Here is a 13014-nt window from a genome sequence, read left to right as displayed (position 1 = left end):
ACCCATGCGTGGTGGTTAAAGTGGAGGTCATGGAAGCTCTCGATATACTGGGAGAAGACGGGACCCCTGAAAACATTTTACGGGTTCAGAGGTTAATTGGTACGTACGCCTACGGCTCATTATTACAACGGCCGTGCCTGGTCCTGATCACCGAACTTGCAGGGCACGTCAAAACTGGGACGCCATCAGAGTCATGCCAACAGATAGATGGGCCTCACACTGCATGGCCACTAACGTCGCAACCACCGGTTTATATTGACCCTGCTGCTACACCTTCACCTTGGCCGTGTCAGGTATCTGCAGTGCCTGAACCGCAACAACCGTTTCCACCTCTCGCCTATCCTCTCCAGGGCTCTACAACATCATACACAGCGCCCGTCCCGCACACTTATCCGGTATCTGAACGCTCCTGGCAACGTATGCCCGCAATTCTTCCGCCAGAGACTTCCCTCAGCATGCCAGAGGCTCCAGCGAGCGAGATTTTCTACAACATAGAGACGCCGCCTGTCCATCTGGAACACCCAAATTGCATTCACCTCTCCCAAGGTGTGCTTTCAACGGACATGTCAAATTGGCAGTCTATGCCTCCACCCATGGAACACACTCACCTTTATCCTGCGATGTATACAACATGGGAGGCAACTACTCGACAACAATATTCCGGATTAAGATGAGACAAGAAATGACTCGCAGGAAGACCTCGTCCCGATTTCGGTTCTCAGTGCCGGGTGATTAGTCCATCAAGTTCGTTACTCTATTTTCACCATTGCAATATTCGATGACCCACGATGCCCTCGACCGTTAACCAATTCAGGAGACTGATAAAACCCATTCGCACAAACGTGTCACAGTGCAGACTTCCGCAGTTGATCGTCATACCGCAGCACACTTTCAAGCAAGACCTGCGCCCCGAGAGCACTGGATATAATATTGTCAACTCGAAATGCCTTGTGAGTGGTGGGATTGGGGAGTCAGACGAAACATACCATTGCTCTGGAGAAGAATACTCGTCGGGATGGTGCGAGATCCCTCCCTTGGACGGCACGAAGACCATGCTCGTCGGGCACCTGTCGCTTGTGTGCACGCTGTCGTGGCCAGCACCTGCCATCATCTCTTTGACATTCTCCTCCCCGGCTGCGTTCCGTGCCGCGTCGCGCACACAGCTGATACAATCCTGATGGAACTGCACGGCCGGACTGTTCCAGATGTCCTCGATCTCAACCGTGCATTTGTTCGCCTGCGCAATCTGGGCGAATTCTGCACACGTCTCGGCAATCATGCGTTCTCGCACCTCGGTGGAGTGGTGGCTCAAGTCGACGCTAAAGACCACTTTATGAGGCACGGTAGCTGGCGATTGAGGCCACGAGTTGATGACTCCGACGGTCGACAGGCCGTTTGCAGCAAGAGCAATCTCCTCCACGCGTGAAATCATACGCGCGGCAGATGTGAGAGCACAAGCCCGCCGGTCCATCGGGCAGGTGCCCGAATGCTGGTTTTTCCCGTGGACGGTGATGATAAGCCACCCCATACTCTGCACGCCCGTTACGACGCCTACCTTCTTACCCTCGTCCTCTAGCACCGGGCCTTGTTCGATGTGCAGCTCGAAATGCGCACTCAAAGGATTCGCCTTGTACGAGGCGGGTACGCTTCCCAAAAACCCAATCCGCTCCAGCTCACTTTTCAAGGTCGCCGTCTTGGTCTTGTCCTCGGCAGCTGGGAGCGCGTGAGCGTAGTCCAAGGTGTACCGCCCAGACCAGACACCCGACGAGACCATGCCGGTGTTAAACCGAGCACCTTCCTCGTTTGTCCAGTCTATGACCGCCAGCGGCGCATATGTCTGGTACCCGTTCTCCTCGAGGACCCGCAGGATCTCAACGCCAGCCTGGACGCCCAGAATCCCATCGTAGCGGCCACCCGCCGGTTGGGTGTCGAGGTGGCTCCCAATTCCGATGGGGGCAAGGGAAGTGGAGATGCCCGCGCGCGTAGCAAACAAGCTGCCCATTTCGTCGACTTTGACGGTGCATCCCAACGCCTCCGTCGTGGAGACGAACCACTCGCGCACGGCTTTGTCCGTATCGGTCAGTGCCAGGCGCCGAATACCTCCATCCGGGGTCGCGCCCCATTGCGCAGTTTCGTGGATGGTCTTCCAGAGTCGGTCTTTGTTCACCGAGTATGAGGGAATGGTGGTCTGCGTCGTGCTGCTCAGCGTGCGGATGTACGTTTGGCCGAAGGCGACATATTGGGCACCCGGTAAACACGAGGTAGACCCGACTCTGGATGAAAGCAAGCCAAGTGCCTTTCTCGTTCCAGTGAGGAGCATTGCGTGGTGGGCAAACGAGAGCAGTTGGCTTGGAGGACTTCACGAAGGGGAACAAGAAAACCCAAAGCTGCTGTGGGAAGTCGATCTTCTCATGACCTTGAAGGATCATTCAGCATCCATAGTATATGTATACCAGCACATCCTCCCCTTCATCTGCTTTTGAGTGGATGTACTCCACAGTGAAAGTCGGAGAAGATGCACATCGACCCCTCCATGTAGCTGCAGTAACCCTCACCCGAACCATGCATTTTGCCGCTATTACAACTTACATTCATGTCACAGATTTCCAAGGCATGCACGCCTTGAATCGATGCGGTTGCAAAAGTGGAATGCCACGTGGAACGACCCTTGATAGAGAGGCTCGCTCTAGTCTCGATTGGTATATTCAAGAGTCGACGCTCGTCTTCAATCTGACACATTCGCACCAGATGTTCGCCTTACATGTTGCCATGGCGGGACTGTATCTCGCACGACGCCCCATAGTTGATTGACGGGCAACGGGACTGTATCTTTCAGCGCCACTACCCGCTGGGGTAGGAGCCGGGACTGTATCTTTTGCCCTGCATTAGCGTCGGGACTGTATCTCTGCTGATCTGTCCAGTCACCAAGCGCGGAGAATGGCCTACCAACCCCCAAGCTAGCCCTTTTGCAGTTGGAGAAACATACCTCGTACCAGCTTTATACAGCCTATTTGCCAGCAAAGAATGGTTCTAGGCTGGGGAGGCAACAGAAAGGAACTAACTAAGCGTTGAAGCGACCCGCGACCCTGGGCTGCCACAGCCCTGTCCTGCCATGATCCACATGGTTATATAACCCTGGCTTCACGAGAAGATCGGTGGGCAGGACTCCCTTTCTCGCGACACACAGCTCTCTGGATTGTCTCGTACCGCCCTCGAGACCTCCATCACTACACTAGCATTTGACTTGAAGAAGGGTTCTCTCGCCCCAGCTAGGACAAAAGGAAAAGAGGAGGAAGAATCTAGAGATGGCCACGGACGTCGAGAAGATCGGACGTGCCAATCCGACCGTCGAGGAGCCCGTGCTCGAGGGCAAAGAGAAGCTCGCCCTCGACCAGGTCGACGGTGCCCTGGCTTTCCTCCGCAATGAAGCCGACGCATCCATTGCCGAATTGGATGAGAAGCGACTGCTCCGCCGCATCGACTGGCTCGTTATGCCCATGTTGTTCGGCGTCTACATTCTTCAGTACATCGACAAGAGTTTGAGTATGTTTAGCTGTCGGATCACGCATTTGATTGTATTTCTCGGTGCAAAGAACTCGCTGCTAACGAATGGTGCCACACAGTCAACTATGCCAACGTCATGGGATTGAGCAAAGACACGCACATGAGCGCCGCCGACTTCTCTTACCTGGCCACTTTCTTCTACGTCACCTTTGCCGTCTTCCAGCCGGTGCACGCCTACCTGATGCAGAAGTTTCCGACGGCAAAGTACCTTGCTGTGAACGTTGTCTTGTGGGGTGTCGTCCTGGCCGGTATGTTGCAGACAACGGATTGATGATCGAGAAAAGATGTATTATGGGCTGACAGTTCTTTCACCGTGATAGTGCACAGCGCTTGCCACAACTTCGGCGGCCTCATCGTTGTTCGGTTGCTTTTGGGCATGTTCGAATCGGCCAGCGCTCCGTGCTTGATTCTGATTACCGGCATGTGGTACAAGGTACGTGAGCATCAACACCTGGAGTCTGTGACTATCATGGCTCGTGAAGATAAGCTGACCCTTTATAGCGTGCAGAGCAGCCCCTCAGGGTGGCCATCTGGTATTTGGGTGTTGGTGGTGGCACAATCGTCGGGGCCCTCGCATCGTTTGGCTTTCAATACTACCACGCAGACGCGTTCAAATCGTGGCAGGTGAGCAGCTTATCCGCACATTTCCAATCTTGGGGATTTCGGAAACTGATAAAGCCATCTAGATCATGTTCCTTGTCTTCGGCATCGTCACTGTGGCCTGGGGCATCGTCGTCTTCCTCGTCCTGCCCGATTCTCCCATGAGCTCGTCCTTCACACACGAGGAGAAAGTCTTGGCCATCGAGCGCCTGCGTGAAAACATGACCGGCATCGAGAACAAGACCTTCAAGCGGCCACAATTCCTCGAAACCATCTTTGATCCGCGGACCTGGCTCATCGCCGTCATCATCATTGCCGGCAATGTTCCCACGGGGGCATGCGGGACGTACTCCTCGACACTCATCAAAGGCTTTGGGTATACCTCCAAGCAGTCAGCCTTGCTCAATATCCCCAGCGGCGCGATTTCCATGATTGCAGTCCTATCCGCGTCATGGTATGCGGGCAAATTCAACAACCGTGGGTATGGCATTGTTGCTCTCCTCCTCCCTGGCGTGCTGGGCGGCGGTTTGATGGCTTTCCTCCCTAAGAGCGACAAGGCGGGGAAACTGGCAGGTATCTACCTGACCCAGATTTTCGGGCCAAGTAAGAACAATTTTCCCCCGACTCCTCTGACCCTCGTATAATGCTTATCTCTCAATGCACAGATCTCTCCATGATGTACTCCTGGGCCGCGGCCAACTATGCAGGGCACACGAAGAAAATCAGCATCAACGCCATCATCCTCTTTGCCTACGGTGCTTCCAACATCATCGGCCCCCTAACCTTCACCGGTTATACAGCCCCGGAGTACATTCCGGCCAAGGTCGCAATCATGGCCTGTCTGTCTCTAGCGATCGTCACCGCGTTGGTCTTGAGGTTCTTGTACGCCTGGGAGAACAAGCGTCGAGACCGTCTGGCGGCTGCCGAGGGATACGTCCACGTCCCGGACACCGAGTTCATGGATTTGACGGACAAGCAGAATCCTGAATTCAGGTATGCACTGTAGAGGCAAAACGCCGGGGTAGCGGGTACAGGATCCCCATCGGAAGTACGACGAGCAGATCGTCGATTGAAGCTTAGAGATCAGGGCCCATGCGCCTGACAAGATATAAATAAAGGCGAACTAAGGGCGTGACTGTCGAGGGAGAGATTCTTCCCAGGTCCCCGACTTCCACGTAATGGGAAAACGTCTTCAAACAAGAATGCGGTTGAAGGAACCAGTTACAGCGAACAGTCAGAGAATCACCCAAGGCTGCTGCTATTCGGGTTAAGAAACTTGAGGTATTTCCGACTCGCCCAAGCTAACTAAGCATATATTGACCCCCAACAGCCCAGCCACGCGTTGAAACCGTAAACCAAGCCTCTGAAAGACAAAAAACATCTCAGTGGAACTGTTGTGGAGCTTCCAATCATCGCTGGTCAGGAGGATCAGACCAGATGTGTAGTGATTCTGGCTCGTGGGCCGTGCTCTGTCTGCAGGATTTCATACGCATTTGTCATTCGCCGGAAGTCCTCCGCATCGCGCACGTTGTCCTGGGCCAGCCAGTTCATGAGACCAGCGCCATAGTTCGGATCATACTTGTTCATAGAATCTTGGGTCCCGCGCTTCCATCCTGAGGACATTTTGTCGATTCCGAAAATTTTCAGGTGTGAAAGGATCGAGAGCATCCCTAGCAATAGTAACTTGGGCCAGATGTACCAAACCTTGATCCACAGATGCTGGAAGAGCCCAATGTTGAATGCGAAGATGATAAAGGGAATGGATACTGCGAAAGAGATGCCAACTGAATATTGTCAGAGCTTAGGGCTTTTGATATCAGACTAAGGGCTGCCAGCTGGCTTACATATTAGACCACTGACATAGCCTCTTGGCCGGCTTTTATTGCCTTCTTTGTCCTTTGGGAATTGCTGGATGGCAAGGGCAAAGAAGGACGCCATGAACGCGAGCGGGAGCTTCTTGTGTCAGAGATATTCGGTCGCCAAAATGTCATTTGCACGGTATCAGGTTGTCACTCGATGGTTCAAGAGGTCAAATAGGATTCCGTGTACGTAGAGGTCAGTTGGTTCCGACTTCGAGTGCTGTTACTCTCTTCTCTTCTCTCCATCTTCTTCGGTATGCTATCAGGCAAGGCACCAACAACTTCGACATTCAGAGTCTCTTCATATAATACGCTAAATCGCCCATCCCATCGTTATCCCACTTGCTCTGCCCGTTGCCCAACCACCGGAACCGATTCTTGCTCCGCCAGACAACGTCGAAATGCTCGCCGCCCAGACTCTCCAGACAGTCCTTAAAGTGCAAAATGGTCCCGGCGTACGTGCCGGTGACGGTGCCACGTTCCTTGCCGTTCTTGTACCAGGACCGGCAGTTGTCTGCCCACACCATGGACTTGAGAAACTCCTGGGAATAGGTGTTGAAGTCGGCGACCGCTTCAGCCTTTGGAGTAATGGATCTAAATTGTAAGTCGTTGAGATTAGCTAGTTGTCCGTCCGTCCATCCGTTTCTTTTCACCCTCGTTCGCCTGCGCAATCACCTGCACCTGCAGATGCTAATCACAGATACCACGGCCGACGTGGCCAATAAGGGGAAAGCATTAAAACAATAGAGTGTGGTCCCTGTCGATAAGAGAAGTGCGAAAACTTACTTGATATCTTGAGTGGCAATCTTCTCCGCCCAGCGGAGAATATAGTCGCAGGTCCAAGAAATCTCGGTCAGGACGGAACCATGTGAAATGGGACAGTTGGGTCCATTGAACATGTAGTAGTTGGGCATGGTGTCGACCTGGACGGCGAAAAAGGCCTCGGGGTCAGTCTTCCATCTTTCGTCCAACGTCGCCCCGTTGAGCCCGACGAGTTTCCACGACGGGATGAAACTTGTGTCAAAGCCCGTGGCGCAGACGATCATGTCGAATTCTTCTTCCCCTCCTTCTGCCGTCTCGATCCCCTTGGCCGTGATTCGAGTGATGGGAGACCAGTTGATGCTCGCGTTTGGTTGTTGAAGAGCTTCGAGATATCCATCACCGGGCTAATCGAGATTTCCAGCTTGTTAGTGGGCTTCAATCTCTTTTCAGCGGAACATACTGGCGGAACATACTGTCAGGCGACGGCAGCCAGGATGGAAGCTGGGGATCAATTTGTCCGCCATCTCAGGGTGATCCTTGAGGATGGCGCCCATCTGAGCTTTACACGCAGCCTCGAGACCTTGCTGGAATGGATGACCCGTCTTCATTCCGAAGAAGAACCCATTCACCCTGGTGGTCGAGGATTTCCCGAAAGGTTAGCCATTGAGGTTTTCTGCAAACCCAAGAAAATATCCGAGAAAAACTTACGACGCTTCCAACTCTTTTCGTAGAGTAAAATGAGATTCGGGGTTTTCTCTGAATTCTTTTCGTTGCTCTTCGGTATACGAAAAGTTTTTGCCGTCGATGGTCTTGTCGGCGCAGAAATTGATCGAGATCCAGCTGGGATTTCGGATGTAGGTGACGAGTTTCGACACTTTTGGTTGCATGGCCGGCACGATTTGGATCCCCGAGGACCCGTTCCCGATCACGGCCACTTTCTTTCCCTCCCATGAGTAGTCCTTGTCCCTGCACAGAGAGACACTTCTCAGCCTTGACCTCTTTCTAGTTAGACTTTGTGAACACGTACCAATTGGCGCTGTGGACGAGTTTCCCTTTAAAGTCATGTAGACCAGGAATCGCAGGCCATTTCCATTTGCTTGATTTTCGGTTAGACATCGCTGAATGCTATACAGAGTCTTCTTGACTTACTTCAGAAACCCGGAGCCATTGACCAGGATATCGGCGGTATCCTCGCGGACGACTCCATTCGCGTCAAACTTGATCTTCCACTGTCCCGCCTCATCATCCCAAATCGTCTCCAAGATTTTGGACTTGAGCGAGACGTATTTATCCAGGTTGTACTTGGCCACGGTTGCCTTGATGTAGGCGTGAATCTCGGGCTGGGCAGGGTAGAACTGCGACCAGTTCGGGTTCGGCTCAAACAAGAAGGTATAGGCATCTAAGACAAACGATCCCCAAATGTTAGTGTGCGTGCTTTCTTTCATGGGCCAATGCCGTCTTCACAAGGTGAGAGCCTCACGAGCTGGGATATCACTAGTAATTCTGTGGTCAGGTTCTGATGTGCTCTGGCTGACAAGGATACAGGGGAGAGACACTCTTACCACGCGGCACCGGGATACGTGTTCTCGTACCAGGTCCCCCCGACGTCGGCGTTCTTCTCGTAGATCTGAAGGTCAATGACATCCTCCAGCTTCAACTCATGCTGGATCTTGTGTGCCAGAGTGAGGCCCGAGAACCCAGCACCGATACCGACGATCCTCAGTTTCCTCCTAGTCAGGACCGGAGTATCCAACAAAGGGACCCAGTTTGGCCGTTGGCTGACATCGTTGGGTGCTTTTTCCTGGATAGATCCCATTTTCTTTTTGGTAAGATGATTGCCCTGTGTCACTTTGTGTGTCGACAAGGAATATATATCTCCACGGGGAAGTATCCGGGCCCTTCGTCCCTTGATAAATAATAAAAGAATTGGGCGCCACGAGAGCGGTGTGAAGTAGTCTCCCATCCACTCTCTCTTCCTGTGGAGACCTTCTCGTGGACCAGTTTCATATTAACGGATGATGGTGGAGCACACTCGGTCGTGGCACCAAGCAGTTCTATGCACTCGGTAGACAGTAGTATTATGGGTGAAACGAAACTGGCAGCTGGTCCCAAAGGTAAAATGGCCATTGTGGTTCCAGCAAGACAGTATCATTCGCTGCTTAACGAAGGATATGTGCGAGTAGAGTATCGAGTAGGGATATTCCCAGTTCCCAGGTCCCAAGCAAGTCAGGTCCCCAGTTCGCCTGCTGGGGAAAGCTCAGGCCCAAAGGGTAGCTAACTATTAGGTTGTCACGCTATTCGTCGCATAAGGTGCCCGATCGACAGCACACCACCATGCTGGGATGATAGAGAAAAAAGTCTTTTTCCACAGACCTCGGCCAAGATCAGTGGTAGCACCAGGCAGGCTATTGTACCAAGTCACTCCACTGTGGCTTTTTGCTGTGTTGTCGTCAAGCCTATCGAGTGCTTATACCACCTAAAGTATTGTGTCGTGATCCGGAGCAGGTACTCTATCCTGTCCCTGAGCTCCTAACCAATTGGACACAACTACTCCCTACTCAGTACGCGTCCCCTTCCCAGTGACAGCCTTTCCCCCCACTTTGTCCCTCGTCCTCGCCATCCTTTTCGTGGGCGGCACCCGAATCGCCTCGGACTAGCGGGCCACCATCAAGTCGTCGGAGCCAAGAAACAAGAGAGTGACTGACTCGTGTCTCGATTTGTCTCCAGCTGCCGACGATCATGAACAAAGTTAGAGTAGTCTTTGAGTAGTCCGGGGCCGCACTTAGCCTTACTCGGAGATCTGGACCGGCCCGTTGAACACAATCCTCCGTAACTACCCCCCCCCTAAAGTTACTCCGCAAAGGGCTCCAGAAAAACCGTTAGAAACGAGGATTCCAATCCAAGGTACAAGGTACTTGGGTACGCGTACGAGGGACCAGATACTCGTTCCGTTGGCTCAGCCATGGCTCGGCTGCAGCCCTGAAACACCTGAAAGTCGGGGCTCACCCAAGATCGACGACACTTCGTCCGTATTGGGATGCCCATCTGGAGACGTGCACCCCCTTCTTAGTCCTTGCGTAGTTTTGCTCCAGCCACTTGTGCCCAGGGACTCGGATCCGAGGATCGAATACTGTTCCTGTTGTGCCTGTTCTTCAAGCTTACCCCTACAGTTCTGATCTGCACAATGTTAGGTAGCCATGCGTTTGCACTGACCCGACCGTACTGTGGATCCCCAGCTTTGCCCAACCTGCGAACTGTCAACCTCCCGACCTGCATTGAAGTTTCTCCACCGAGTGGTCAACACTTACGTACTCCGTACAAAGCATGTCGAAAAAGTCTAGGTCGAAAAAATCTAGTTCGAGAACCATTGCAGATTGCTTGCCAGGTTCTAGGCAAGTCGAAAAGGCGTCTTGGCTGATCGGCGCAACTAGCTCAACGGCTGGAAGGGATATGGGTCCCGGGCATATTATTTCGCACGACGAACTCCAGAAGGCAGTGAAATCTCTGGCGCTGAGTGCTACTTGGTACCGAGTACAAATTGGGCTTTTGAAAATACCGAGATTACAGTAGTCCCGAGGACTTTGGCCACTCTTTCGAGACCAAGGCTTCCTGAATGAAATCTTCAGGCCTAATACTACTTACTGCCCACTTCGTATTCGGCCCCGTCGCCTTGTGTCTTGTCACCAACTCATTCTCAGTTAAAGAAGCGGAGAACGATCTATACCCAGAATGACCCAGTTTGATTCATACTGTTGTTTTGGTTATGCAGATCATCCGGTACGCCTTGAACAGCTACTGCCCCGGACCAGGGATCAGGGACCGGGGATCAGGAACCGGGATTGCGCAAGGTCCAGCTCCAATTCTCTTCTTGTACAGAGTATGGCCTTGTGGATTCCCATTTGGGTCACAGTGCTCCTCAATGTATACTATGTACTCGGTACATGGCTAGTCTGAAGTGATATGAGACCCAAACGGTCTGGGATCTGGGATCTGGGGGTATCCCAAGGAGAGGCAAGTCAAGTAAAGACCCTTTTTTTTATAATACCTTCGCCTTGAGTGACTCTTTGAGCATTTCTTTTTCCTTCGTTATTACACTTCTTATATCGTCGACTCGCAAGCTCGAGTGGCTTTCTTTACTTGTCCCTTCCCTTCATCTTTCGGGTGTCCCCTTTTTTTCAGCACGACCAAACCATCCAATGTCTGCAAGCGGAGCTTTTGGACCTGCACCTCCGGGCATTGACCTGTCCGAAACCAAGAATGGCGCCATTATCAGAGCAGTTGTCAGCCTGATGGTCATCGGGACCCTCGCCGTCATGCTCCGTTTTGCGTCGCAGTTGATGCGGGAGAAAGGAAAATTCTCCTGGGATGACTACTTGATCCTCCCAGCATTGGTGAGTTTCCCCGATATTGAGGAACAAGGATAAAACAACATGGACTAATTCTCGACAAAAAACAGCTTCTGGCACATGGTACAGCAGTCTGCTCGCTCGTCAGTGAGTTTGAAATCTTTTCCCCCAGCACACGATGTTGGAAAATTTGACAAAAATGACCAGGTCTTCCATACGGTGGTGGCAAGCATCTTTGGGCCGTGTCGGGAGAAGACTTTACGACCATTTGGCAGGTATTTATCCATCCCATTTTTCTAACAATCTATGTTGCCCTTGTCGCCTCTGATGCTTTGGGCGAACTCGAACTCTCCCAGTTTTGACCAGTCTTTAATTCTCCCGAACAGATTCTATTCTCCTACGTGATGATCTACGCAGGCGCCGTCAGCTTCACCAAAGCATCCATCGTCATGTACTACTGGCGTCTCTTTCGCCAGAGGTGGTCCACCTATCTCGGTCTCTTCTTGGTCTGGAGCTATTTCGTCGTCATTGTCGTCACCATCAATACCGGTTGTCAGCCATTGGAGTATTTCTGGGTGAGTCGGTCCCTTTCCACATACTCTCTCGGCAGAGTGACAACAAAAGAAAAACCGACAAGGAGGGGGAATTGTACACACGCTGACCCCGTTTCAAAAACCACCAGACTCAGTATACCACCCCCGGGGCTAAGGGTCACTGTATTGACGTGCCGTTATTCTTCTTCGCCAACGGCATCTGGGCCATGCTTGTCGATGTTTGCATCTTGATCATCCCAATTCGACCTCGTGAGTATCCTCCCACTCCTGTTAAATACTGGCGGTGTTTCACATGCTAAAAATATTTGCTACAGTTCTAGGATTGCGCATGTCCACAAGGAAGAAGTTCATGGTTGGCGGCGTCCTTGGACTCGGAGGCTTGTAAGAGAGTCCGCAATTAGCGCTTTTTCTTCCCGAGAAAATCTAACAATAAAACACAGTGTCTGCATCGCCTCAATCGTGCGCATCATCTCGATCCATCAGCTCATCCACAACGACGACCTGACCTGGTCCATGGCCAGCGTCTTCATCTGGTCGTGCTGCGAACCCTTCATCGGCATCCTCTGCGCCTGCATGCCCTGCTACGCGCCGCTGCTACGGCGCTTTTGGAAATCGGCCGGCTCGCAGTCCCGATCAGTACCCACGAGCGGCTTTTCCAGCGGGAACATGAATGGGTCCACCATGGGAAAGTCTAGCCAGGGTATCCCGATCAAAGTCAAACGGGACTGGGACCGCATCGTCAACCCTACTTTTGGGGACGACGAGGTTCAGTTGACCACCTACACGACGGGACCGGGAAGTACCCGCACCAAGGGCAGTGATGAGTCCGGGTCAAAGGGTATCACTGTGAAGACGGACATTCACTGGGAGTCTCACGCCGTTTAAACACGCCTCGTCCCCGCGACGCATATGTGGGAAATTGACTGCGGTGGCACTGCGATGGAAAAAGCACACACATACACTCGTTTGTGGACCGAGCTCGGTCGTGAAAAAGGAAGAAGAGGGGGTGGTCGATAAAACAACAACAGTATCTCAACGCAGTCGGGCAGTCGGGCAAGTGCGGATATGAATGGAGCCATCCATCCATCATGGGATCCCCAAGTCTTGTCACACTCACCCGTCTCGCCTGCCTCAGATTGGGAAAGCCACTTGTATTTGAAGGCCTTGTCCGGAAGAAACCAGCCGCGAGAAGCGAGCAAAAGTAAAAGCAAAAGCAAAACACTCAAGGTCGAATCAGCCGGCCGGCCGGTCGATTGTGAGTATCAAGACATGTATTATATATATATATATACACAGTAAATATACCGTGTAGCAAAAGTTGAATGAAAA

At 52.3% G+C, this 13014-nt stretch overlaps 3 protein-coding genes across 3 annotated transcripts; 1 reads left to right on the top strand and 2 right to left on the bottom strand.

Moving 5' to 3' along the window:
- Positions 1-5592: 5592 nt before the first annotated feature.
- Positions 5593-6102, bottom strand: PV07_01977 (uncharacterized protein; the record flags this gene model as incomplete). Its single annotated transcript, XM_016388561.1, has 2 exons — positions 5593-5948; positions 6009-6102. The coding sequence occupies 2 exons, from the start codon at positions 6100-6102 to the stop codon at positions 5593-5595; spliced, it is 450 nt and encodes a 149-aa protein (XP_016255489.1).
- Positions 6103-6190: 88 nt separating this feature from the next.
- Positions 6191-8647, bottom strand: PV07_01976 (uncharacterized protein). The gene is made up of 8 exons (XM_016388560.1): positions 8348-8647; positions 8266-8279; positions 7935-8184; positions 7813-7881; positions 7494-7751; positions 7259-7415; positions 6810-7189; positions 6191-6617 (listed from the first exon to the last, which is right to left on the bottom strand). The coding sequence occupies exons 1-8, from the start codon at positions 8599-8601 to the stop codon at positions 6314-6316; spliced, it is 1686 nt and encodes a 561-aa protein (XP_016255488.1). The 5' UTR covers positions 8602-8647; the 3' UTR covers positions 6191-6313.
- A 2235-nt stretch (positions 8648-10882) lies between these two features.
- On the top strand, positions 10883-12952 carry PV07_01975 (uncharacterized protein). Its single transcript, XM_016388559.1, has 7 exons — positions 10883-11176; positions 11242-11278; positions 11339-11406; positions 11518-11706; positions 11814-11934; positions 12000-12066; positions 12126-12952. Exons 1-7 carry the CDS (start codon positions 10982-10984, stop codon positions 12568-12570), a joined length of 1122 nt encoding a protein of 373 aa, XP_016255487.1. The 5' UTR covers positions 10883-10981; the 3' UTR covers positions 12571-12952.
- The last annotated feature ends 62 nt before the right edge of the window (positions 12953-13014 follow it).

This window comes from Cladophialophora immunda (genome assembly GCF_000835495.1).
Source record: "Cladophialophora immunda strain CBS 83496 unplaced genomic scaffold supercont1.1, whole genome shotgun sequence".
NCBI lineage: Eukaryota > Fungi > Ascomycota > Eurotiomycetes > Chaetothyriales > Herpotrichiellaceae > Cladophialophora > Cladophialophora immunda.
This window is presented reverse-complemented; position numbering and strand designations above follow the sequence as displayed.

Coding starts and splice junctions, on each gene's coding strand:
- PV07_01976 (XM_016388560.1), bottom strand. CDS start 8,601: ATGGGATCTATCCAGGAAAAAGCACCCAACGATGTCAGCCAACGGCCA. Junction 7,416..7,493: donor CGAAAAGAGTTGGAAGCGTC/GTAAGTTTTTCT, acceptor CTCGACCACCAG/GGTGAATGGGTTCTTCTTCG. Junction 6,618..6,809: donor ATTGCCACTCAAGATATCAA/GTAAGTTTTCGC, acceptor CTTACAATTTAG/ATCCATTACTCCAAAGGCTG.
- PV07_01975 (XM_016388559.1), top strand. CDS start 10,982: ATGTCTGCAAGCGGAGCTTTTGGACCTGCACCTCCGGGCATTGACCTG. Junction 11,407..11,517: donor ACTTTACGACCATTTGGCAG/GTATTTATCCAT, acceptor TCTCCCGAACAG/ATTCTATTCTCCTACGTGAT. Junction 11,935..11,999: donor GATCATCCCAATTCGACCTC/GTGAGTATCCTC, acceptor TATTTGCTACAG/TTCTAGGATTGCGCATGTCC.